Source organism: Pleurodeles waltl, chromosome 12 (assembly GCF_031143425.1).
Source record: "Pleurodeles waltl isolate 20211129_DDA chromosome 12, aPleWal1.hap1.20221129, whole genome shotgun sequence".
In the NCBI taxonomy this organism is placed as follows: Eukaryota; Metazoa; Chordata; class Amphibia; order Caudata; family Salamandridae; genus Pleurodeles; species Pleurodeles waltl.
The window spans coordinates 139,749,796-139,773,601 of NC_090451.1; the positions used below are offsets into that span (position 1 = coordinate 139,749,796).

Below are 23,806 nucleotides of genomic sequence, written 5' to 3' on the forward strand. Positions count from 1 at the left end.
ACCATAGCCAGAATTCTGCTAGCCTTCTAATGGAATTCCGGCTACGGTCATAATATGGCGGACGGTAGGTAGCCACGGTGACGTTCTTTTGACCTCCTTCGCCGTGGTTGTAGGCGGCATTTACCCCCTAGGTCATAATGAGGGCCATAATGTTTTAGCGATCTTTTTAGCAGACTCTTATCGTTTTCTGAACTCCAGAAGTCACTGTTTTAAATAATAATCCACAGCATCAATATGTTGATGTTTCGACCCTCTATAAGGACCAATCCATCCAGGGTCATCATCAGGACTGTAAATATTTTTATAGGTAGCACCAGTTAATCAGTGTAATATCTCACATCTGTAGTTGCTGTTATTCCCCAACCGTCTCTTCCTCTGTTAGGCATATAACCTAGCTGCTAATCCTTTTTCCAGGGATATCACTTATTTGTGATTTATATATTTATTTTGACGTGGAGAAGGAAGACTGTTTACACTGATTAACTGGTGCTACCTATAAAAAGATTTAGGGGGTCATTCAGACCTTGGCGGACGGCGGAGGCCGTCCGCCAAGGTACCGCCGACAAATGACCGCACCGCGGTCAAAAGACCGCGGCGGCCATTCAAACATTTCCGCTGGGCCGGCGGGCGCTCTCCAAAAGAGCGCCCGCCGGCCCAGCGGAAACGCCCCTGCAACGAGTTGCAGGGGTGCGACGGGTGCAGTTGCACCCGTCGCGTATTTCAGTGTCTGCAAAGCAGACACTGAAATACTTTGTGGGGCCCTCTTACGGGGGCCCCTGCAGTGCCCATGCCATTGTCATGGGCACTGCAGGGGCCCCCAGGGGCCCCGCGGCACCCCCTACCGCCATCCTGTTCATGGCGGGTTTCCCGCCATGAACAGGATGGCGGTAGGGGGTGTCTGAATCCCCATGGCGGCGGAGCGCGCTCCGCCGCCATGGAGGATTCAATGGGGCAGCGGTAAACCGGCGGGAGACCGCCGGTTTACCCTTTCTGACCGCGGCTGAACCGCCGCGGTCAGAATGCCCTTGGGAGCACCGCCAGCCTGTTGGCGGTGCTCCCGTGGTCGGTAACCCTGGCGGTCACCGGCCGCCAGGGTCAGAATGACCCCCTTAGAGTCCTGATGATGACCCTGGATAGATCATCATATGGTTATAGTCGATGCAGTGCACAACAAGACAGGTTAGCTTTTGGCATGGTTTCATAACCCTACTATGCAAGGCACTTCTATAGTTTAGATAAAAATGGACCTAAGCACAAGATTGTATAGGCAGATATACATCAACCTGGAATTTCATACTTACTATTTGAACGTTTATAAGAGCAGGACTTTGGTCACCGAGGGTGAGATAAGGGAGTACCTAGCACCGCTTTTCTTGAACTCCCTACAATGACAACTGATGGGTTGAACACCTGGGGAGCAATATAATGCTGCAGGAGGTAAGGGCAAGAATTAAACACCTGGCAAGGGGAAACACTGGGAACCAATGGCTTCCCGGTAGAGTGTTATGCCACTTACACCAAAATACTGGCTCCAAAACGAGTGGACATGTACAAGGACGCTAGGAACTTAAAGATACTACTGTACCTCTTTTTAAACTGGGGATATCACCCCAGGACGTGCAAGCATACTACCCCACATCCATGCTGAATGAAGACTATAAAACACTTAGCAGGATATTAGCCTCCAGACTCCTCTCACAGATGCCTAAACTGGTCAACCACGATAAAGAAGCATTCATCTCTGACTGCAACATGGCCTTGAACATCTGTCAGCTGCTGTCGATCCCAGAAACGATTCCTGACATAGATGTGTAGTCTGCGATTTTTGCAGTAGATATCGAAAATAATTTGATAGCCTGGAGCAGGGTTACCTATATGGTGTCAATGAGAGATTTCTCCTGGGCGAGGAGTTCCTGAACTGGACCAAACTACTCTATTCTGCCCCCAGGACCAAAGTTAAAATGGGCAAACACATTTCATAGAACTACAAGGTTGAAAATGTGACCAGACAGGGATGTCATCTCTCACCACTACTCTTTGCTTTAGTGATGAAACCTCTAGCATCCTAAGCCAGGAGGGACAAGACAACTGGGGGCTAGTAGTGATGGGTAAGGCACAATATATAGCATTCTACACAGATTACCTTCTATTGCTCTTACAAGACAGCAACAGAGACCTCATAGGAGCCGAGCGACTACTGTACCAGTTTGGGACCATCTTGGGTTTAAACTGGCAAAAGTCTAGTTTATTCCCTGCTTGACCCAAGGCAGAAACTCTGCCAGCTCTGGGATCCTTACAATGGGAACCTACCTTGGTGCTAGAATTTACCACAATGCATCTGATCTCCTGGAAGGGAATATCAGGCAAGCAATTAGGACCCAACTGCAGAATATGGATTTTTGGAGCATACTTCCTCTCTCAGTCATAGTCAGAGTAGGCAGGGCATCTATGGAGTCTGAGGTCATTAAACATTGCTGGCACAGATGTCTATAAAAAATGAGGACAAAAGTCCCAATCTCCCCGGACTTACCGATAGACATGCTAAACGTTCTCCTACCTGGGGGAGATTGGAGGGGAAAAGTTGACTGGAAAGATATGGGAGTTACCACGATCAGGAACCTCTATAAAGAGGTAATGCTCCTACCTTTCGAGAAATGTGGAGCAGAATACAACCTACAATTCCGATACTTCCTTTTACATGGGGCTCTAATGACTTCAATATGCAAATATTGGAGGCTGGGAATGTCATAAACCCCTCCTCATAAAGGCTGCACTTATATAGCAACAGCAGTGGGTACTTTTAAAGCAGTCACCTACTTATACCGAGCAATACGGAGGGATGTCAACACGCCATTGACATCTAAACTTAATAGGTGCTAGAAGGACACAGGGACTCCCATAGATGACAAAAGCTGGACAATCATACTGGAGAGAGTACCCAAGATTTCTAGGAATGCCAGGTTCAAGCTAATCAACTTGTCCATAGTGCATAGGACATCCCTCACACCTGGGCGACTTAATACATTTTTCAACATGACTGATATGAAATATCCATGATGTGGAATGGCAGGGGCAGAATTCTTCCATCTGATATGGACCTTCCCGGCCCTCAATGTCTATTGGCCGGGAGTCACAGAAGTGCTAGTGAGAGTAGTAGATAACATTAAACCGCATGACCCTGCCTATTTTCTATTGAGCAACTTCCGTCACACAGCTATGGCGAAAATCACAACTAAGTTCCAAGGCCTAGGGTTCCTCCTGGTCAAGAGGGAAATTACTCAGAATTGAAAATCAGAGGGTGGACCAAGGCTGACCACTTGGAGGTGAGAACTGGAAAGGCGGCCTGGCTATGAGGGAGAAGTAACACTTTACGAGGCCTGCCGGGTCCAGTACCACCTTGATGTGGCCAGGGCATGGGAAGGGCTGAGGGAGGACCTGATGCACCCTGATACTCTAATGACCGGATCCACATTCAGTACACCATGATGAACCGATGTAGGAGAAGACTTGCCATCAACACAACAAAAAGTGGTAAATGCCCATTACTTACATGATACTATATTTTCACAAAGGGGAGGACGCAGGTCATAAGTAGTCAGTCATTACCCATGCTGCACAACCCACAATGTCCTGGGAGCACAATGGGGGAGGTGGAAAAACGGAGGGTAGAGGGACCAGTTAAGATGGCACTGTTGAGGTGATGCATTATTTGAAATATATTGACACTTTCGGCTTTGCTTTTGGAATCACTTTAGCAATGTTGGTTGAGATATGAAAAATATAATAACATCTATGTACACAAAATAACTAGTAATTGAAGTGATTGCTGGATTTTGAGAGTGGAATTTTACTGTGATTTATTGACAGGATCTTCAACTGTAGCTCCAGCAGTATGCCTATCCTAAGCAGAGTACAGCAGTTGGCAGACATTGCAGCAAGAATTTCAACATTGCTTATTTTGGGATGCAACTGCACCAGGCAGAATTGTGCATGAGCCACCCTTTGGGGAGTATTATCACAAATACTTTCATTGCTACGTTAGGCCTGTATTTGCCCAGGTTTCCCAATGACTTGTCAAAGTTAGAAATCAAAGCACACTGTTCCACTGATGCCAGAGGAGTCCAGAGACTGTTGATGGGATAGAGGACAGTTCCTCATTCTCTCTCACTAATGTCTATGACCTCTTGTTCAAGCCTCACCCATTTCTCTCCCTATTGCACACATTTGCCCTAGGACTATGATGAGGGAGCTGAAGAAGTGAGTGTTGTGATATGCCAGCTATTAATTTATCTTGCGTTGTGCCTGAAATGGGGTATTTGGTTGGGAGTCCGGTTACCCCCTGTCCAATCAAGGACCCTCAATCTAGTTAGGGCAAAGGAGAAACACACCTGGTTAATCCCCTCCCATCCCCTTGGTAGCTTGGCACACGCAGGCAGGCTTAACTCAGAAGCAATGTGTAAAGTATTTGTACCAACACCCCCAGTAATACAGTGAAAACACTGCAAAATGGACACCACACCTGTTTAGAAAAATAGGCAATATTTATCTGAATCAAACAATACTAAAACGCCAAAAATCCAACATACACAAGTTAAAATATGGATTTTCAAAAGAATAAGGGGGTTATTCTAACTTTGGAGGAGGTGTTAATCCGTCCCAAAAGTGACGGAAAAGTGACGGATTTACCACCAGCCGTATTACGAGTCCATTATATCCTATGGAACTCGTAATACGGCTGGTGGTATATCCGTCACTTTACCGTCACTTTTGGGACGGATTAACACTCCTCCAAAGTTAGAATAACCCCCTAAGAGTCTTACTCCATAGAAAACAACGGAAAATATGATTTTGCACAAAGTACCTGTATTGTGTCAAAAATAAAGTTGTATAGGCAAGCACGTGTTGGAAAAGTCAATGATGCGTTGATTCCTTCCTCGCAAGGGAGGCCGTGCATCATTTCTTATCCAGTTGGGTCGGTGATGTGTTGTTTTTCTCCCTCGCAAGAGAGCGATACGTCGATTTCCAGACAGGGCACCCCGGAATCGAGCAGAGTCTGGATGACTTTGACGCCCAGGGACGATGCGTGGAAAATCCGGCTGTACAATGTTAGAAAACCACGCTGCATGGGGTTTGCGTCATTATCACAGCTGCAAGCTGGTGTTGTATGTTGTTTCTCCAGCTGCGATGCGTTGATCTCCCAGCCGCGATGCAGGTGGAGCGTCGATTTCAGCTGCAAAGTTGGCAGCATGTCATATATCAGCCGCGTTGCAGATGGTGCATTGAGAATTTCCCCACACGGCGTTCTGTGCATGGATTTTCAGCTCTTGTTCTGCCAAATTGACCTTTCAAGGACCAAGGGACTGGATAAGGCAACACTGGGCAGGACTGGAGTCTCAGCAGAGAGTCCAGGTGCTGGCAGATGAAGTCTTTCATGGGCCTGAGACTTCAAAACAGGAAGCAAGCTCAGTTCAAGCTCTTGGAGATTCTTCTCAAGCAGGAATGCACAACAAACTCGAGTCTTTGTCCCCTTCCAGTCTTTGTCCCATTTCACATGCAGAAATAGCAACTGCAGGATAGCCCAACAAAGCACAGTCACAGGTAGGGGCAGCACTTCTCATCAGCTCTCAAGCTCTTCTTAGCAGAGGTTTCCCTTGAATCCAAAAGTGATCTTGAAGAAATCTAAAGTATGGGGTTTAGGGTTCACTACTTATACCCCTTTCTGCCTTTGAAGTTGGTAAACTTCAAAGGGAAGTCTATCTTGTTTGCAAGATCCTGCCTTGCCCGGGCCAGGCCCCAGACACACACCAGGGGGATGGATAATTGCATTGTGAGAGGGCAGGCACAGCATTTTCAGGAGTAAGTGACCAACCTCCCTCCACTCTAGCTCAGATGGACCATCAAGATATGCAGGCTACACCCCAGCACCCTTTGTCTCACAGTCTAGGGGGATTCACAAACACCCCAACTGTCAAACTGTCCCACATAGGGAATCCACAAACATGCAGAGTCACAGAATGGTTTATTCAAGAAAATGCCTACTTTCTAAAAGTGGCATTTTCAAATTAACAGTCTAAAAACCAACTTCACTAAAATATGTATTTTCAAATTGTGAGTTAAGAGACACCAAACTTCATATTTCTATCTGCTCCCAAAGGGAATTTAAACTTTAAGTGTATTTAAAGGCAGCCCTCATGGTAACCTATGAGAGAGATAAGCCTTGCAACAGTGAAAAATGAATTTAGCAGTATTTCACTCTTAGGACATTTAAAACACATCAGTACATGCCCCACCTTTAACATACTCAGCACCCTGCCTATTGGGCTACCTAGGGCCTACCTTAGGGGTGCCTTACATGTATAAAACGGGAAGGTTTAGGACTGGCAAGTGGGTACACTTGCCAGGTCGAATTGAAACTGCACACACAGACACTGCAGTGGTAGGTTTGAGCCATGTTTACAGGGTTACTTATGTGGGTGGAACAACCAGTGCTGCAGGCCCACTAGTAGCATTTGATTTACAGGCCCTGGGCACCTCTAGTGCACTTTACTAGGGACTTACTACTAAATCAAATATGCCAAACACAGAAAAAACAGTCAACAATACAATGTACACAGAGAACATATGCACTTTAGCACTGGTTAGCAGTGGCAAAGTGCCCAGGGTCCTAAAGCCAACAAAAACTGGTCAGAAAGAAAATAAGAGGAAGAAGGCAAAAAGACTGGGGATGTCCCTGCAAAAAGGGCCAGGTCCAAAACATTGGGTCTTGTATTTATGAGGTAATTGGTATCCATGGAATGTGCACAATTAGTTGGAGGATCCATGAAGCAGCCAAAAGAAAATCTGGACATGTTGTGGTTCAAACTATGTATCAAGCACATTTACATATATACCCACCTACAGCCAACGGCCAGTGGGAAATGGCAATTGGCAAGGTTGTTTAAATTGTGCAACACATAATATAAAACAACAGTGAATATAATCCTCCTTCTCACCCTCAGGGACACCTAGATGAATTTCTTTAAAGGGTTATACAAGGATCTAAAGGATCCAAACATAGTAGGGCTCAGCATCATCAGCCTAAGACCTGGGCAGTCTACTAACCATCCAAAGCATGTGATGTGAGCCACATTGTCCTTAGGTATTTATGGCACATCACCTCTCTCAAGATTCCCTAGAAATAAGCTGAATAAATGAAGCCCATGTGGTCTCAAAGTCCTCACTCTGGAGATATTTTTGGATGCAGTAATTTTCTCCATATTCAGGAAGTTCCAAGAGACCATGTATTGAGTTGCAGTGTTTAGGGATTTTGTATGTGCCACTGAGGGAAGTTTTGATTTGCTTCCTGCACATATCGGTAATGAAATTAATTTACTGTTGGGGATCATAATGTTTGTGTTTTTTCTATTGAAAACACCAATGATGACATATGTATGGAATCTGTGATCCGTGTTTCAGAACTGGTATCTATGGACCTGATTTAGAGTGTGGCAGACAGGGTACTTCACCACGGACAGGCAATCCACCTGCACTATTTTGAGTCATGTGGACTGTCATGGTTCCAACAATGGTGTCTTAACTTGCTCCATTGTCCGAAATTCTACAGCAGCTGCCGACAGAGTTGGAGCTGTCCGCGTAGGTGCATCAGACCATATGTCCTAATAAGAGCAGAGGCATGATGTGTTTTTTCAGCTCTGGACTGCCAGGGAGAGACTGAGTAAATACAGTATTGTTTCAGAGCTACAACATTTTCACCAATATTCTGACCTTCCAGGATTTCTGCCCTTAATACTCACTGGAATTAGTTATCCATATGTGGAGATTTTTAACAGTGCTTCACTCCTGTGGACGCATCTAGCGGTAGTGCAGATTTTAAGATATATCTCCTCATTTTATCTGAATAACCATTCTGTCAATCTTTAATTCCCTGGACTTTTGTTTGTTGTTAGAGGTACCATGTGATAGGGGTTGATATATTTCAGATAGATGTAATTTATTATTCTCTTTCGTGATCAGCCATTTGTCAAAATGTGTAAGTGGTCAAATGACGTGGTTTAACTGTCTTGTTTGTAAACTAGTGTCTAATTTGCAAGCACCAGATCCTTTCAGTCTCTGGTATGTTATATTCCTTCTTGAACTCTATTATACCTGTTAAGTCAAAGAGCCAACCTTTTCTATACTCTCTTGCTCTGTCCAGGTATAAAGTCTGGATTGCTGATTACTGATGTGAGCGATGACCTCACTGTGGAAAGGCCTTTCTTTTCTTTCACTCTTACACAAACTGCGAAAATGATCTTGATTACAGGGGGAGAAGTAAAGCTCTCATGACCTATGTTTGGAAGGAAAGGGACTTTCCATATGAGAGTGCCAGATATTAGCTGGTCAATAAACAACCAACTCTTTTCAGAGGGGGCGTTTTACAAATGGGCTGATGGCACTAAGGTGCAACATCCTAGCTTTGTAAACTAACACAATACAGTGGGAAATAGTGAATTAGCCTGACAAGAGAGACACGCCAATTTAAGTGCATGTATGAATTTATTTAAGGGTGCCCACCCAAGCATTTTCCTGTGAGATACTGCTTATTCTAAGTACGATATAGAAATGTAATATGCTGTTATTTCGAGTGGATGTATGTAGCTCCTGCCAAGCATAGACTCCACCCCCCAACAAATATTCACACACTTCCATCCCAGTTTCTGAGTCACAGTCACTCTTCTGGTTCAAGAGAGTCACCACATCTGTGCTTGTTGGGCAGAAATTCTGCAGAGCCACAGGTGCTGCTCAATGCAGGAAGGTTACAGAATACCAAGGATGCCTAGTCTTTATTCCACGTAATTATTTTCTTCAACCACTCCACACTTTGGGGGTGATTCTAACCCCGGCGGTCTTAGACCGCCGGGGCCAGGGTCGGCGGGAGCACCGCCGACAGACCGGCGGTGCCCCGCAGGGCATTCTGACCGCGGCGCTTCGGCCGCGGTCAGTGCAGGAAAACCGGCGGTCTCCCGCCGGTTTTCCGCTGCCCCTTGGAATCCTCCAAGGCGGCGCAGCTTGCTGCACCGCCGAGGGGATTCCGACCCCCCCTACCGCCATCCAGTTCCCGGCGGTCCGCCCACCGGGAACCGGATGGCGGTAGGGGGGGTCGCGGGGCCCCTGGGGGCCCCTGCAGTGCCCATGCCATTGGCATGGGCACTGCATGGGCACTGCAGGGGCCCCCGTAAGAGGGCCCCGCAAAGTATTTCAGTGTCTGCCTTGCAGATACTGAAATACGCGACGGGTGCCACTGCACCCGTCGCACCTTCCCACTCCGCCGGCTCGATTACGAGCCGGCATCCTCGTGGGAAGGGAGTTTTTCCCTGGGCTGGCGGGCGGTCTTTTGGAGACCGCCCACCAGCCCAGGGAAAAACTCATAATACCCTCCGCGGTCTTCTGACCGCGGAGCGGTATAATGGGGGCGGAATTCTGGCGGGCGGCCTCCGCCGCCCGCCAGAATCAGAATCACCCCCTTTGTGTTGCTTTATCTCATGCTCACAAGTTCTTTTTCATCTCTCCTTTCTCCCATAGACACTGTTTTCCAATGTTTCCTTTCCTTTCCTTTCTTCGTTCTTTCCCTGTTTCCAGCCTATCTCGTTCTGGTTCTGAGTCAAAGACCATTGGTAACAAGTAAGTCCTGCTCCTCGAAACGGGTGCTAGTGCCCACCACCTGGAACCACTTGCACTAATTAAACACTGAGCCAACATAGGATCAAAGTGGCCATAGCACTCCACACTATTTGTAGAATACAACCTTAGTGCTTTGGCACTAGAACTGTACGTTGGATAGTATCAAGTGTAATTTTAAATCCACTATTTACTTTTGTGTAAATAAAATGCACAGGCTGCGGGTTAGAGAAAAGAAAGTGGAGCCGAGATGTCTGGTGGGCTAATACAAGTTCAGGTGACGGTTCAAGGAGGTGAGTCCATAGTTGTATAGGGCCTTGTCCATTAGAGTCAAGAGCTTGAAGTGGCTTCTGTTCTGTACAGGGAGCCAGTGGAGTTCCCTGAGATAGGGGGTGATGTGGGTTTGTCTAGGGAGATCCAGGACACGTCTGGCTGTGGCATTCTGTATGGTCTGTAGTCGGAGGAGAGGTGTGCTGTGACCCTGCATAGACAGCATTGTCGTATACCAGTCGGCTGTAGATGGGGGTCTGAGTGATGCTGCTTCTTTTGCTTTGGGGTAACCATTTGAATATGTTACAAAGCATGCAGAAAAGGAGGAAGCAGGAGGAGACAGAGTTGACATAGTTAACCTTTGACCAGAATAATGCCTAGGTTCCTAGCATGGTCAGTGGGGGTAGGAATAGATGATCTGAGTTCTGAGGGCTACCAAGATGCATCCCATTTGGAGCTTTTATTTCTGCAGATCAATACATCTGTCTTGCCTTTGTAGAGCTTCAGGCAGATATCCTTCATCCAGTTGGCAATGTCTGTTATGCAGTTGTGGAAATTTGTCTTGGTGTTGGTGGTGTCTTCAGAGACGGAGAGGATGAGTTGTCTGTCATTGGTGTAGGATATAATGTTGAGTCCGTGGGTTTAGACAATGCGGGCCAGAGGTTTCACATAAGTGTTGAAGATGGTGGGGCTGAGCAATTATTCTTGGGGTACTCTACAGATGATTTTCTCTGACTCAGAAGTGAAGGGGGGAAGGCTGCCTTTTTGTGTTCTTCCAGTCAGGAAAGAAATGATCCATTTGAGAGCGACTCCTTGGATGCCTATGTTGTGCAGCTTTGTGGTGAGCGTGCGGTGGGAGACAGTATTGAAGCCTACCAAGAGGTCTAGGAGGATCAGAGCCGCAGCCTCTCCTCAGTTGATTAGGGCTTCGATGTTGTTGGTAGCTATGATGAGAGCTGTTTTGCTGCTGTGGTTGCTGCTGAATCCAAATTGGAAGGAGTTGAGTAGGAGGTTCTAATCCAGATGTTCAGAGAGCTGTTGGTTGATGTCTTTTTCCAATATTTTGTCTTGAAACTTCAGCAGGTAGATCAGTCAGTAGTTTGCTGGGGCCTGTCGATTGTGTCTTTAGCAGGTTTGGACATCTGCTTGTTTCCAGTCCTGGGAGAGGTGGCCATGGCAATTGAACCGCTGAACAAGGTGGTGAGTTTGTGGATGATTTTGGCTTCACCTAGGTTGAAGCTGTGGTGATGGCATGGGTCGGTTGTGGCCCCTGAGTGAACCAAGTTCATGATGGATACAGTGTCCTGTGGGGTGAGCTGGCTCCATTCAGTTAGTCAGAAGTCTGTGGTGGTAGTGGGGCTGTTGTGCTGCTTGAAAAAGTTGGTCGCCTTGGGCTAGGGTTTAAAGTTTCTGTAGATGTTGGCGATCTTGTGGTGGAAAACGTTTTCAAGGATGTTACAAAGTTCTTTTGAGGGGGGTAATGTTGTTTGTTGCAGCTGAGGGGTTGGAGAATTCTTTGATGATGTTGAGGGGTTCTTCTCTGTTATTGGAGCATGCTTTGATGTGTGAGGCTATGGCCTTCTTTTTTGCTACCCTCAACTGTCTGTGGTAGAGGTTGAGGGCTGTCTTGAGAACAGTCTTGTCTGTTGTGTCCTTGCTGGTGTGCCACTTCCTTTACAGTTGTTTACAATGTTGTTTAGCAGTTCTGAGGTCTTCAGTGTACCTGGTAGCCTGCTTCATCGGCCTTCTGTGGGTGATAATGGTGATAGGAGTGATGCTGTAGACCCACTTGTTGATCCAATTGTTGAAATATCTGATCTTCTGGTCCAAGTTGTTGGAGCAGATTAGTGCTGAGGGCGTTGATCCATGAGTCTTTTGAGATTTTGCTCCAGCTGTGGTAGTGGAGGTTAGGCAGACTGGGAGCAGAAGCCTGTGAGCTTGTGATGTTGAAGTGGACAATGGAGAGGTCAGTCGAGGTGAGTTCCATATTGTGGCTGTACCTGATGGGGTCACTTGGTGAATATAGGGTCTAATGGGTGACATGCAGTGTCCTTGGAGTCATGTACGAACTTGATGAGTCTGATGTTGTTCATGCTGTTGAGGAGGTTCATAGTGTTTATGTCATTGTGGTTGTCGAGATGGAACTTGAGGTTGCTGAGGAAATTGCAGTTATTTGAGGCTATGGCGAGGGGGCGATAAAGTTGGTGAAGAAGTTCCAGAAGGCCGAAGGTGGTTCTGGAGAAGAATAGGCCAGGGTGCCCCTGATCGAGGTTTTGATACCTGAATGGAGTCAGATGTTGAGGTGTTTCATGGCTGATATGATGTTGTCATTTGTGGGTGGTATATTAAATTGATTCCTTGTGTATGATGGAGATGGTGCAATAAATTGGTTCCTTGCATATGATGGCGATCCCTCTGCCAGGCTTGTTGATGTGATCTCAGTGGGTGATCTTGTATGTTTTGGGTATTGCGTTGGTAGTGTTGGGCACAGAAGTGTGGTTGAGCCAGGTCTCTGTGACAAAGAATATGTTGGGTGTAAGGGTAGAGATGAGATCCCAAATATCGTGGTGGGTTTGCATAGTGAGCGTGTGTTGAAAAGGGTGCATTCAAATTGTTTTTTTTGTTCAGGTGGTGTCTGTGGTTTGTTCAGGGTGGGGCTGGTCTGTGGGCTTGTGTGTGTGGCGTGTCAGGGGAAGTGGCAATGGGTGCAGGTGAAAGGTCTTACTATGAAGCGTGGGTCAGGACGGTGGAATTGTTTTTTGTGTTCTCTGGGGTCGAGGGTTTAGAGCTCGTCGATTGTGTATCTGCGGGGGACGGGAGGGCCAGTGGTCATTATACCGGCCATGGGTCAGGCAAGGATGGGCACAGATGTCTGCAGACGGGCTTGCCTTAGGTGCAGCATGTCCACTGTGCAATCAAGCTATGTCCTGCATTGAGTGGGGTCTGGGGTGGGTGAGGCATCTGTTGGCGGGAAGAATGGTGAGCTAGAAAAATCTGGTGGGAAAATCCAGGCAGAGGCAGTGTCACTTGGTCAAATGGCAGCAACTGAAGCTGGTTGGAACAGGCAGGAACTGAAGTCCACAGGCAAGCAGGGTAGGTGCCCAGGTGGCAGCCACTTGCTTGTGTCTGTGAACTTCCAGTCTATATCTGTGAGTGGAAGTTCTGTTTACATTTTGTAATCATTTATTAAAATTGAGTTCCAAACTCATCCTCCTCCTTCTGGAGTCAGCCTTTTCTCTCAAGAACCACTACATTTTGAGAGTCATTTGCAAAAAGGGAGTAACTTGGTTATCTAATTGTAGTACAAATTTGTACCCAAGGCCCTGGGACATGTTCATCCAGATTAAAGATTTTTGTTTCTCACTTAGGGCCTAATTATATGTTGATGGAGAGCGAACTTCATCACCGGGCAACAGTGTTTCATCCCTACCAACACGGTGGTCTGCCCATCCGATTTAAATGTGGACAGACAATAGGTTTAATCATAGTCGAGACAACCCCCATCACCACTTTGATTAAACCCCTCCAACAGCCCTGTGTAGGAAGGGCTGTTAGAGGCAGAGGCAGACCTCTAATTCTACCCATCTGAACTAGTTTGGCAGAATTAGCGGTCCCTGGCAATAAGGGACAGTAACCACTCCTGAATTCTCCACACACCAGGAGCATTTTCTTCTTTATTTAAAAAAAAAAAAAAAAAGAGTTTAGTGCAATGCTCCATCATACGGAGCCCTGCACCAAACTGCAAAAAGCATTGACAGGAACTGCTGTGATGGTGGTTCCTGCCAATACTTTAGAAATTACTGCCAGCTTGACAGTCATTTCTTAATTAGGCCCTTTTAGGGCAAGAGGGTAATTTACTCTGTTATCTTGGAGAACAAGCCACTTGTCTCAATATAAATCAGGCCCATAGTCTTTCAAGTGAGAGTGTCTGAGACTGGGGGTCTGACTGATGAGTGTAACATTGTATTCTTAGTATCCTCCTACATCTAACACTAAACTCCAGTTTGAAGTATGCACTGTACCCACGACAAACCTAGAGACAGAAGTCTGGTAGCACAAAAGCAGGGGCCTTAAGCAACCAGAGAGTGGGTCCACAAGAATCTTCTTGGTATCCTGTTCTTTCCATTTCCAGTGTGCCCGAGTGAAGATACGGCTTGGAAGACTAGTCAAGCAGGATGTGAGACTGCATTGTCAAAAGAACTCTCACAGCCTCCATGCTGCATATTCTATTGAGCTCAGGCAAGTCATTCCTGCTCATTCCGGTCAGCCTATTGCATGCTCATGGGAGGCATTTCACACCTCATTCACACCTATTTAAGCATCAAGGACAGGCTGAGAGCTGGCAGAGGTTTCTTTATTAGGCTTCTTGTAGTTTAGGCTGATAACAAAATTAAAAGTTACTTTTTCTTAATATTTATTTAAGATAACTTTACCATTTAGTTGGAGTTTTAATAACTACCAAAAATAGTTGTTTAATTATATTTTTTAGCTGGTCCTTCTCCCAAGTTTGCAATATTAGTGTTTTAATCTATATAGAACAACTAGGCATGCTACAGTAAAAATATCTTTTAGGGCCTTGTCAATGTAAGGACACGGTAACATTAATTTTCTACATGCCCACTTTTAGATAGCATGCACCCAGCCTTGTGGGCTGCAAGGCCTACATAAGGGGGCTTATTAACAGTTAACAGGAAGGTTTTCTCCTGCCAAAAGGGGATATTTACGGGCCTTACACTACAGCTGTCAGGCTACACAGCATAGGCCTGAATTCAATATTTCTTTATCACACTAGAGAAAGGCACCATATGCACAGAAATCTACATGTGACAGTTACACTTTCATGCCATGAGTGTTTTTCTGCACCATACAGTATTCTTATAAAAAGGTTCAATATGCCAGTCAAGGATTAGCCTATTTAACCATCTTTAAAGGGGAAGCACAGGCACCTGACCTCTGGTGAGCATGAGTAAAATGCACAGGGTTCTAAAGCCAGAAGAAATATAGGGACCAGAAGAAGATGAAACTTCTGAGGTGACCACTCAGAAAAGCAGGATATCCTACAAGGGCCATTCGAATAAGAATCTCATTTGTCGTTTCTTATCTAATTTTTAATGGATAACAGATGCCGTTGACTCAGCCACTCTTTTCAGATGTTACCTAGAACACATATTGATAGGAGGACACGAGCCGCAACTGATAATCACACGTTTCTGATCCAAATTTACTGACAGGTGGGAACACTTGACAGATGTTGGCAAGAAGGTCTGACATGATACTTCATTATTTGATTTTCTGTGTATTGTTTTTGATGGCTCTCACATAAGAATCATCCTAAAATGGCTGCAGCAAATCCAGCTATTCTCCCCATAATACAGGGTTGATCAGGTACCTTTAGTATGGAAGACCACTGCCTTCAGGCTGAGGGAGTGGTTTATTTATTTGTGATTTGGCCCTTGTTTAGCTAAAATTGAACCTCACAGGAAGTACAATTGGAATAATTATTCTTGCAATACCGTTCAAGTGACAGCAGAGTTTTCCAAGGTGCATTTTTGGCATCTCCTCTCTTCAAAAAATATCTAAGACACCAAGGCAAACTCAGGTAGAGTTTCCAAAGCAAATACCAGCTGTAAGCTGATGACATTGCGGATGGTCAGGTAGGAGCCCCTAAACAATCTCCAATAGTCATTGTAGAAGTGAAATTGTTCTGCAGTCCTTTAGTCTACTAGAAACAGGTGAACGCTAATTGAGCAGAGGCCTAAAATAGTATCATTTAAGTTTTGTGGCATGGCATTGTTCCTGATTTGAAAGAGAAGTTAATCTAATCAATATATCTAGGACAGAAGGTTGTGCAGACATTTTGGCCATTAAATCATTCAGGTTTAACTCGGAGAATGAGTCAACATGACTTAGTAAATCGGTCAGAAATGAAATCTTAATGGGAGTTCTACTAATGCCCCAAAGTGAAAATTTAGCTGCTACATCTGCAGGGACAATATCCTTATGTTTATTGTTTGCAATTGATTATTCAAATGCCCTTTATTTTTTTTAAAAAAGATGTTAAACTCTACAACTGCTTCTAGTAAGTGCAGTAGTTTGCATGTAAGATAAATGGTGGATATTGCAGCATTTCTGAGTCTCCACTGTTGAGGAAACATGGTACACATAGTGCAACGTCTTCAGCCAAACATTACAATAATGACACACAGAAGTGAGTGAATGTAAGTTGCATGATAGCAGAATATTCATATTGAGATCAGTAAACCCTGCCTGATTGCCCAGAGGGCAGTGGCAAAGAATTGTTTCAACAATTACCAGATCACTAACTGAAAGATTTAGAGTATGAATCTGAGGAACTGTAAAATGTTTTTTTAAAGAATCATTAGACACCATGAAACAGCTCTTAAAAACATCCACCCCAGTTTTGGACCTTTAATGATTTACCCTTTTATGGTCATAACCCTAATATTAGAAGTACCAGTGTTAGCGCATCAGAGCCTTAATAAGTAAATTTACAAGGAGACCCATTTAGGTTGACGAACCTTTGGACCACGTTCGGGGACTTCCCAGTACGAGATGGCTTTTTGGCATCACAAATCAATAAATCAATAACCCAATCAATATTCACAGTAACTAATCAACAAGCTAATCAATAACATTTAATAAGAATCAATAAGTTGAGCACACCATGACCTTTCAGCCATGAATAACCACACCAAGATAGTTAAGTGTTAGGATATTTATTTCCCTATTAATTATAATCTAATGTCATCTCTGTTAATCTCAATTTCAATAAACTTCATTAGGAACTCTTCTAATTAGCAATTTGAACGAAGTTAATCAATGCATAGAGAATATACATTCAGTATTTAGGCACAATATTAATACGAAGCAACTTAGCAAAGTCCCAGTAATACATGATTCAACAAAGCAAGAACTCAGTCATTTGTCTATTTGCATCGGTTACTTGTTAACGCCTTAACTAACCTCAAATCAGCATTAGCATGTTGGGCTTCATGCAAAACATTTTAGCAAACATGAATTTAGAAAACATCTAAACTATGGCCTCTATCAAAATAGCAGTTGGTTCCTAGAAAGAAAAGGCAAACAGACAATTACAATTTTGCATCAGATAGTTACCAATCCAACAGATCAGCAAACAGCGTCAGTCTTCGTCCTCAGGACATCAGTCGATTCACCATCAACAGAGATAGGACGGGGCAAAGTCTTGATATAGCATAGCAAAGGAATAGGATCTTCCCTCATATGGAGGAGAAGTAAGTATCAGGTAAGAATGAGTAGAGGATGGTTTAAAGTATCAGGACAAAGCAAAGAGTGAAAAGTCTCTGTGAGTGAGTGGAGTCTCTCTGTCTAAAGTCTCTGCGCTTGTTTCTTCTTGGATCACCCTGTTAAATCAAAACTACCTAATTAGCCCATAACTCCTCATTGGATAATAATTGGTGCATTGTTATCTCTGTCCAATAATTCTTCACGCATGTTGCCAGAATTTTCCACAAACCACAGTTCTCATTTAGCGGATTGGTCCATGTTATTGACGTCTTCATCGGTTGGAATGTCAGGTAGGAAAAGTTATACTTTTCGCTCCAGTCAGTGTCTCCATTGTTCTCTCCTACTACAGTTAACCTTGCACCTGTTACGAACTACACTGTTGCATTCAGCAAGAACGTCTCCTTGAGCAAGACAGTTCTCATGAGAAAGAATTTACTACGGCTACACACACACATAACTTCTGGAAAAGAACAGCTTTGTGTCCTTCAGAAAAACAGCACATTGTCCGTTAGAAAATGCAGTTTAATACGAGACCAGGCAGCTAGGCCCAGACCCTCGCTAAGCTAAGGCATTCTAATTTAATAAGCAACCTCTTATTACATAACTCTAATTATGATATGCTAATACAAACTCAAAACAATATTGCATAATAATTCAGATTTAATAAGCTTTTCATTAGTCTTTGTATACATTGGTAGCCACTTCCTGTGGGCACATTTCAAACGCGTGCATTATTTTCTATGTTAACACGTTTTCTATGCAGCTTCATCACACAATATATTGCAAGCTTTTCATGTTAATATTGCTTTTAAAAAAACACACTCCAACACCAGTACTTGAAGCCATGTTTCTTAGTGTTGTTCAAGCCTTTGGCAATCAATGCTTAACCATATTTATTGACCTGCCTAATAACCAAAATAGACAAAAACTGTGTTGTTCCAATGTTTACAAAGCACATATTTAATTGAAAGGGGAAGAAATGCAGTGTATGTGATGTCTTCCTATTGGCAGTGTGCCTCACATCTCATTATAATCTGTCATATCACATTAACTTGCACACTCACTCTGTCAGGGCTCTATCTGGTTTACAGGATTGTTAATGGTTTAAAAAATAAGGAGCATAGTTACAAGCCCCTAGTGCCACCAGAGCGTCACTTTTTGTGACGCTCCAGTGGCACTTTGCACTGTGCCATAGTTACAAGGCAGCGCTAAACCACTTTTTGTGGCTTAATGCCGCCTTGTAAATACGGTCCCTTCATACAGCACTATGTGTGGAAGGGGCGTGGATTGGGTGTTTCTTTGGGCATTCCAAAGCAACACCCATTATATTTTGATGCTGCCCCAGATACACAGTAAATTGCAAATCTGTGGCAGCGCCAAAATCTAACTCCACCCCAGGGGGGGCTTTAGCATGGCAGATGCAGCTCACATAAAAAGATCAAATCTCCCCCGCAATGCAGCCATCCTTGCACCATGGCACAAGGGTGGCTGCATTAGTGCTAGGCAGCTAATTTAGCGCCGTCACAGGGATGCGCTGTTTGTTTGTGAATATGGCGCATCCCTGCATTTCAGAACGGACACAGCACGGCCCTGCCAATTTTTGGCGCAGTGCCGCGCTGTGCCAGTTTTTGTAAATATGCTGCTAAATATCTTAAATCAGAATTAATCACTGCCAAAACATGAAATTTTATTTTGACATTTCAACAGTTTTCAAAGTATATGAAGTAACTGAGGCAACACAAAAGGATGATGGACGGAGTGCTGAACAATACAAACACTCACCCCCAGTCACAGACCTGGGTTGAATCCATCGTTCTTATGCTCACCATGCCACCCCAGTTTGGACCCAGCCATATGCAAATCAGTCTTGACCCTGTTCCTCATGGGAACAGTCCAGCCCAAACTGCAAAGCCAGGTCCTCCCTGGACTGGAAACAAGCATCCTGGGACCGGTTTCAGGGTATCACCCTTCATCAGCCAGGCTAGCTTGAATCCAGTGGCACAGTGAGCAAGGGACCCACGTGTGGGTGGGTGAAATGCGTGATGAAAAAGAAGAAGGCAACATGCTTGTGGATGAGTTAGTGAATAAAGTAAGAGGAGTTGGTAGAAATGCAGAGAAGGAAGTAGACAAACATAAGAGAACGAAGAGCAAGGAGGGACATGATACGTTTGAGAAGAAATTTTCTCAAAATGATACTCCAATATCAACAAAAAGTGGAGGTGTGAGATGTTTTAGATGTGGGAGTGAGGGACGTCTTACCAATAGTCCTGGATTTGTCACAAGGTTAGCAGTCTGCAAGCGATGTGGTAAGAAAGGGCACTATGCCAGGGCGTGTAGAAGGAATAAACAACAGGCGGTGAGTTCTATTGAAGGAGAAGAAAAATTTATTTTCAGTATAAAGGATGATGGATCTGTGGACACAGAGCCAATAGAAATGCTGAATGTGAAATTGTGGTGGGAGGAAAAAATGTTGTTCTGCTTGCTGATTCGGGATCACCAAACATGATCATTGGTGACAAGAATGGGAACTCGATATTTGGGAATAGAGAAATTTAATTACTACCACCAGACATAAATCCTGTTGGGTACGGAGTCAAGAAAATAGATGTTTTGGGTTATTCAGGGATGAGAATTCAATTTGATCAACGTGAAGCAACTGGGAAGGCGTGATAACCTTTTAGGTTGGGGACATCAAAGGGGCATCTGGATAATATTGTACTGAGAGTGGTTGGCCCCCATAGTTCTAGCACCAAAGGATGGGTGTACAGAGATTAGTATGTCTGTTGATATGAGAGGTTTAAATAAACACTTATGAATTGATCGTCAACCATTACCGAATATTTCTGAAACTCTGGATTTAATCAAAGATGCTAAGTTATTCAGTGTGATAGATTTGAACTCTGCTTACCACCAGGTTATGCTCCATCCAGATTCTAGGCCAGTAATATAATTTGTAAACCCTTTGGTAGATTTTAGATTCATCCGGGTGCCTTTTGGACTGTCATCTGCAGCGGCATGCTTCAGAGGGTCATGAAGAACGTATTAGAAGGGTTGTACAAAGTTTTGTTTATCTAGGATGTTATTTTGGTCTATGGACAAAACCAATGTGAACATGAATAAATATTGTGGAAGGTGTCGGAGCGATTACAGTTAAAAAAAATAAAAATGGAAGTTCAGAGTATCCACTGTAACTTATGTGGGGCACTTTATCTCAGGTGAAGATATAAGTCCAAAAATTGATTTGGCAAACAGTACTGTGGAAGTTGCCAAACCAAAAAACAAAGACCAAGTACGATCATTTCTTGGTTTGGCAGAATCTTGTTCAAAATGTATCCAAAATTTACTGGTGTTTCTCAACCATTGAGTTTGTTGCTAAAGAAGGAGGCCCAGTTCAATTGGACTGCAGAATTTGATCAGTCTTTCCAAAGTATTAAATGCAGCATTAGAAAATTACCAACTTTGGGACATTTTGATGCTCACAGGAAAACAATTTTAGTGACTGATGCCAGTCCGGAGGGTTTGGGTGCAGTTTTAGCCCAAATGGTGAATGTTGAAATAAAGGTGATACCTTTTGCTTCTCGCTCATTAAAAGGTGATGAAGAGCTTTCTTCCATTATTTAACAATAGGCCTTTGCTGTATATTGGTCAATTATCCACTTTAAGTTTCTTTTTTAATGGGCAATACCATTTGTGGTCAGACCGGATCATCGACCACTTACTCGTATGTTCTTATGTAAGGAGATGGAGAATGTATCCACTAGGATTAGGAGGCAGTCATATGGATTGACCAGTTCTAATTTTACAATTGCATATATACCTGGAACAGGAAATGCAATGGCAGATTCTCTCTGTAGACTACTGATCAACTAGAGTATAGAAGTGTGTGAAGATGTCACTGTAGATTGAGTATGTGAATCAGGCCTGGAGGAAAGTGAGTGGGATAATGCTATTTCAAATGACTTAGAATTATCTACACTAAAGAAACTTTAAAGTGAAAAGCATATTCTGAACAACAAACCAAGGGAGTTTTCCCAAAGATGGACTTGTCACAGCACCACAGTTGTGAAAACCATTAGGTAAGCTGTCAGGATATTCAATATTGCCAGGTGTGTTTTTGATGATCACCTTCAAATGCAAGTTTAGGTCTTATGTTAACAAGTGCAATATTCCTTTAATCACTCTGAAAAGTGTATCATACAGAGTTTTTCATGATTAATTTACAGCTCAACTGGACCTACATTCATATTTTCTTATTAGCTTGCCCCTTCTAGAGTATCCTTCACATTTCATATAAAATGTTTGTAACTTTGTCAATAATACTTTTATGAACGTTGAGCATTGTGTGTCAAAGCCAAAAAGTGGTGTTTTAGAACAACAGAAGTCATTCCGAGCTCTAATCATACTTCCATCAAGGAGGTTCCTAGATCAGATCCATAACTTGATCACCAGATTAAAACTTTCATTAGGGATTAATTTAGATATTGTGAGTAATAATGCATTAAATTATTAAATCATATAATAAATGTTCAAGACTCTGACACCTACAAAATGCTCCTTAAGGTGAAATGACGTTAGACACAAATGGAAATCTTAATGAACTAGTTGTTAGTCTTGTCTGTATTTCTTAGGAGTTTGTGGTTCTTGCTACCTATGTCACCCTTTGGTGACTAGCAACCTTTGAAGAATGTGACTGGCTTTATGTACTAATGGGCTATGAACCACCAATAAAATGTATGTAGTGCAAGTGTACAAAGCAGGTAGCAACAATTTCAAGAGTAGTTGAAACAAACACATATTGGGGTCTTGTTTGTAAGGAGGTGTGTATATTGCTGTGATTCTTGATCCTTAACTAGAAGCAGGGGTATTAATAGTGAACGTTTAACCCATGAGGGCTTGGCAGCAGACATTATTGGTCCTCAGTAGTTAAGAAACTAATAACCAAGTAAAGAGTGTATGTGTGAACTCTGCATCACATTGTGGAAAATCATTATTCAAAGTAACTGGTCTATTGTTATTTACACAAGAAAATTCACTATTCCTTTTAAATTCCATCCTCACCATCTGATTATCTTTCCCCAAGTGCAAAACCTTTTTGATTCACTCTCTAGATTGGTATAAATACATGCTCTCTCCTTAAATGAGTGTTTGTAATATTCACCTTTACCTAGTACACATAGAGGATGAATAGGCAACGTTGGAGCAATATTTGGGAACTCCTTCTCTCTCAACAAATGTTAGGTTTGTGTTAGAACCCATCGGTTGGCTGGCTTGCATGGCCATGACAGACCTTTCAAAAATCATGTCACAATAAAAGATAAATGTAAAATATAAATTTAACAACTTATTCATACCTTTATGTCACCTGTAGTGAATGTTTTTATTTGTGTTCTCCTCTCATGGACATTTCTCTCTTGTTCAAGATTCACCAGACTGTATCAAGTGCTTGGATGATCAATGGTCAAATGAGGAGCACGATCACTGCGTCCCCAAAACTATTGAGTTTCTTTCCTTCCAGGAGCCCTTGGGTTACATCTTGGTTATTGTGGCAACAGCTAGTGCCTTAACTCCTATTGTAATCCTTGTCATCTTCTTCAAACATCGAGAGACTCCAGTAGTCAAAGCCAACAATCGTACACTGAGCTGCCTTCTTCTTGTGGCCTTGTCACTCTGCCTTCTCAGCACATTCCTCTTCCTAGGGCACCCAACAGATACAACTTGTATGCTTCGGCAGGTTACCTTCAGCATCCTCTTCGTCATGTGTGTGTCTTGCTTATTGGCCAAGACTGCCTTGGTGCTGATGGCATTTGAAGCCACTTATCCGAACACAACTCTCAGAAGTGGGTTTGGCCCTAAGATGCCAGCCATGATAGTCTTTATTTGCACCCTTGTGCAGTCTCTGATTTGTGTCTTCTGGTTGGCCTCATCCCCTCCTCACGCACATCGAAATGCAAAGTCCTTGATAGGGAAGGTGGTGATTGAGTGCAATGAAGGCTCCCCTCAAGCCTTTTGGTGTGTTCTGGGATATATGGGGCTATTGGCTCTTGCAAGTTTCCTGGTTGCATTTAAAGCTAGAAAGTTGCCTGACAGCTTCAATGAAGCCCAGCTCATCACATTCAGCATGCTGACCTTCTTAACTGTTTGGACTCTGTTCCTTCCAACGTACCTGAACACCAAAGGGAAGTACATGGTGGCTGTGGAGGTCTTCACTATTATCTGCTCCTCAATGGGTATCGTAGTTTGCATATTTCTTCCCAAGTGTTATATCATTTTGATCCGGCCTGATCTGAACAACAGAAGTCACATGAAGGGTAAGCTAAGTCATTGAGATCATGAAACTAATAGCGTCCAATCAACAACAGAAGAAAAAAATTGGTGAAGAATGGGCAAGTTCAGAAGAGACTCTTGTTTATTCTAGACATCTCATTTAACAGTGTGTTTGATGCTGAATACGTTGCATATCTTTCTGTTCTGTGTCTGGAATTATTAAACATTGAAAATCAAAATAGTTGCATAAACGGGTTAGAGAAGCATCCTTTTAAATTGATTGATATCCTCTTTGATTAATTTGAATTGATAGGCATGTTGCACTGCT

General features: G+C 43.6%; 1 protein-coding gene across 1 annotated transcript in view; it reads left to right on the forward strand.

Annotated features, from left to right (window-relative positions):
• Window positions 1-23,539, forward strand: part of LOC138267092 (vomeronasal type-2 receptor 26-like) — a 49,186-nt gene extending 25,647 nt beyond the window's left edge. Inside the window, exon 3 of the mRNA XM_069215941.1 lies at window positions 22,635-23,539. Coding sequence (XP_069072042.1) covers window positions 22,635-23,539 — 905 coding nt within the window. The remainder of the gene's footprint in view (window positions 1-22,634) is intronic.
• Window positions 23,540-23,806: the final 267 nt, after the last annotated feature.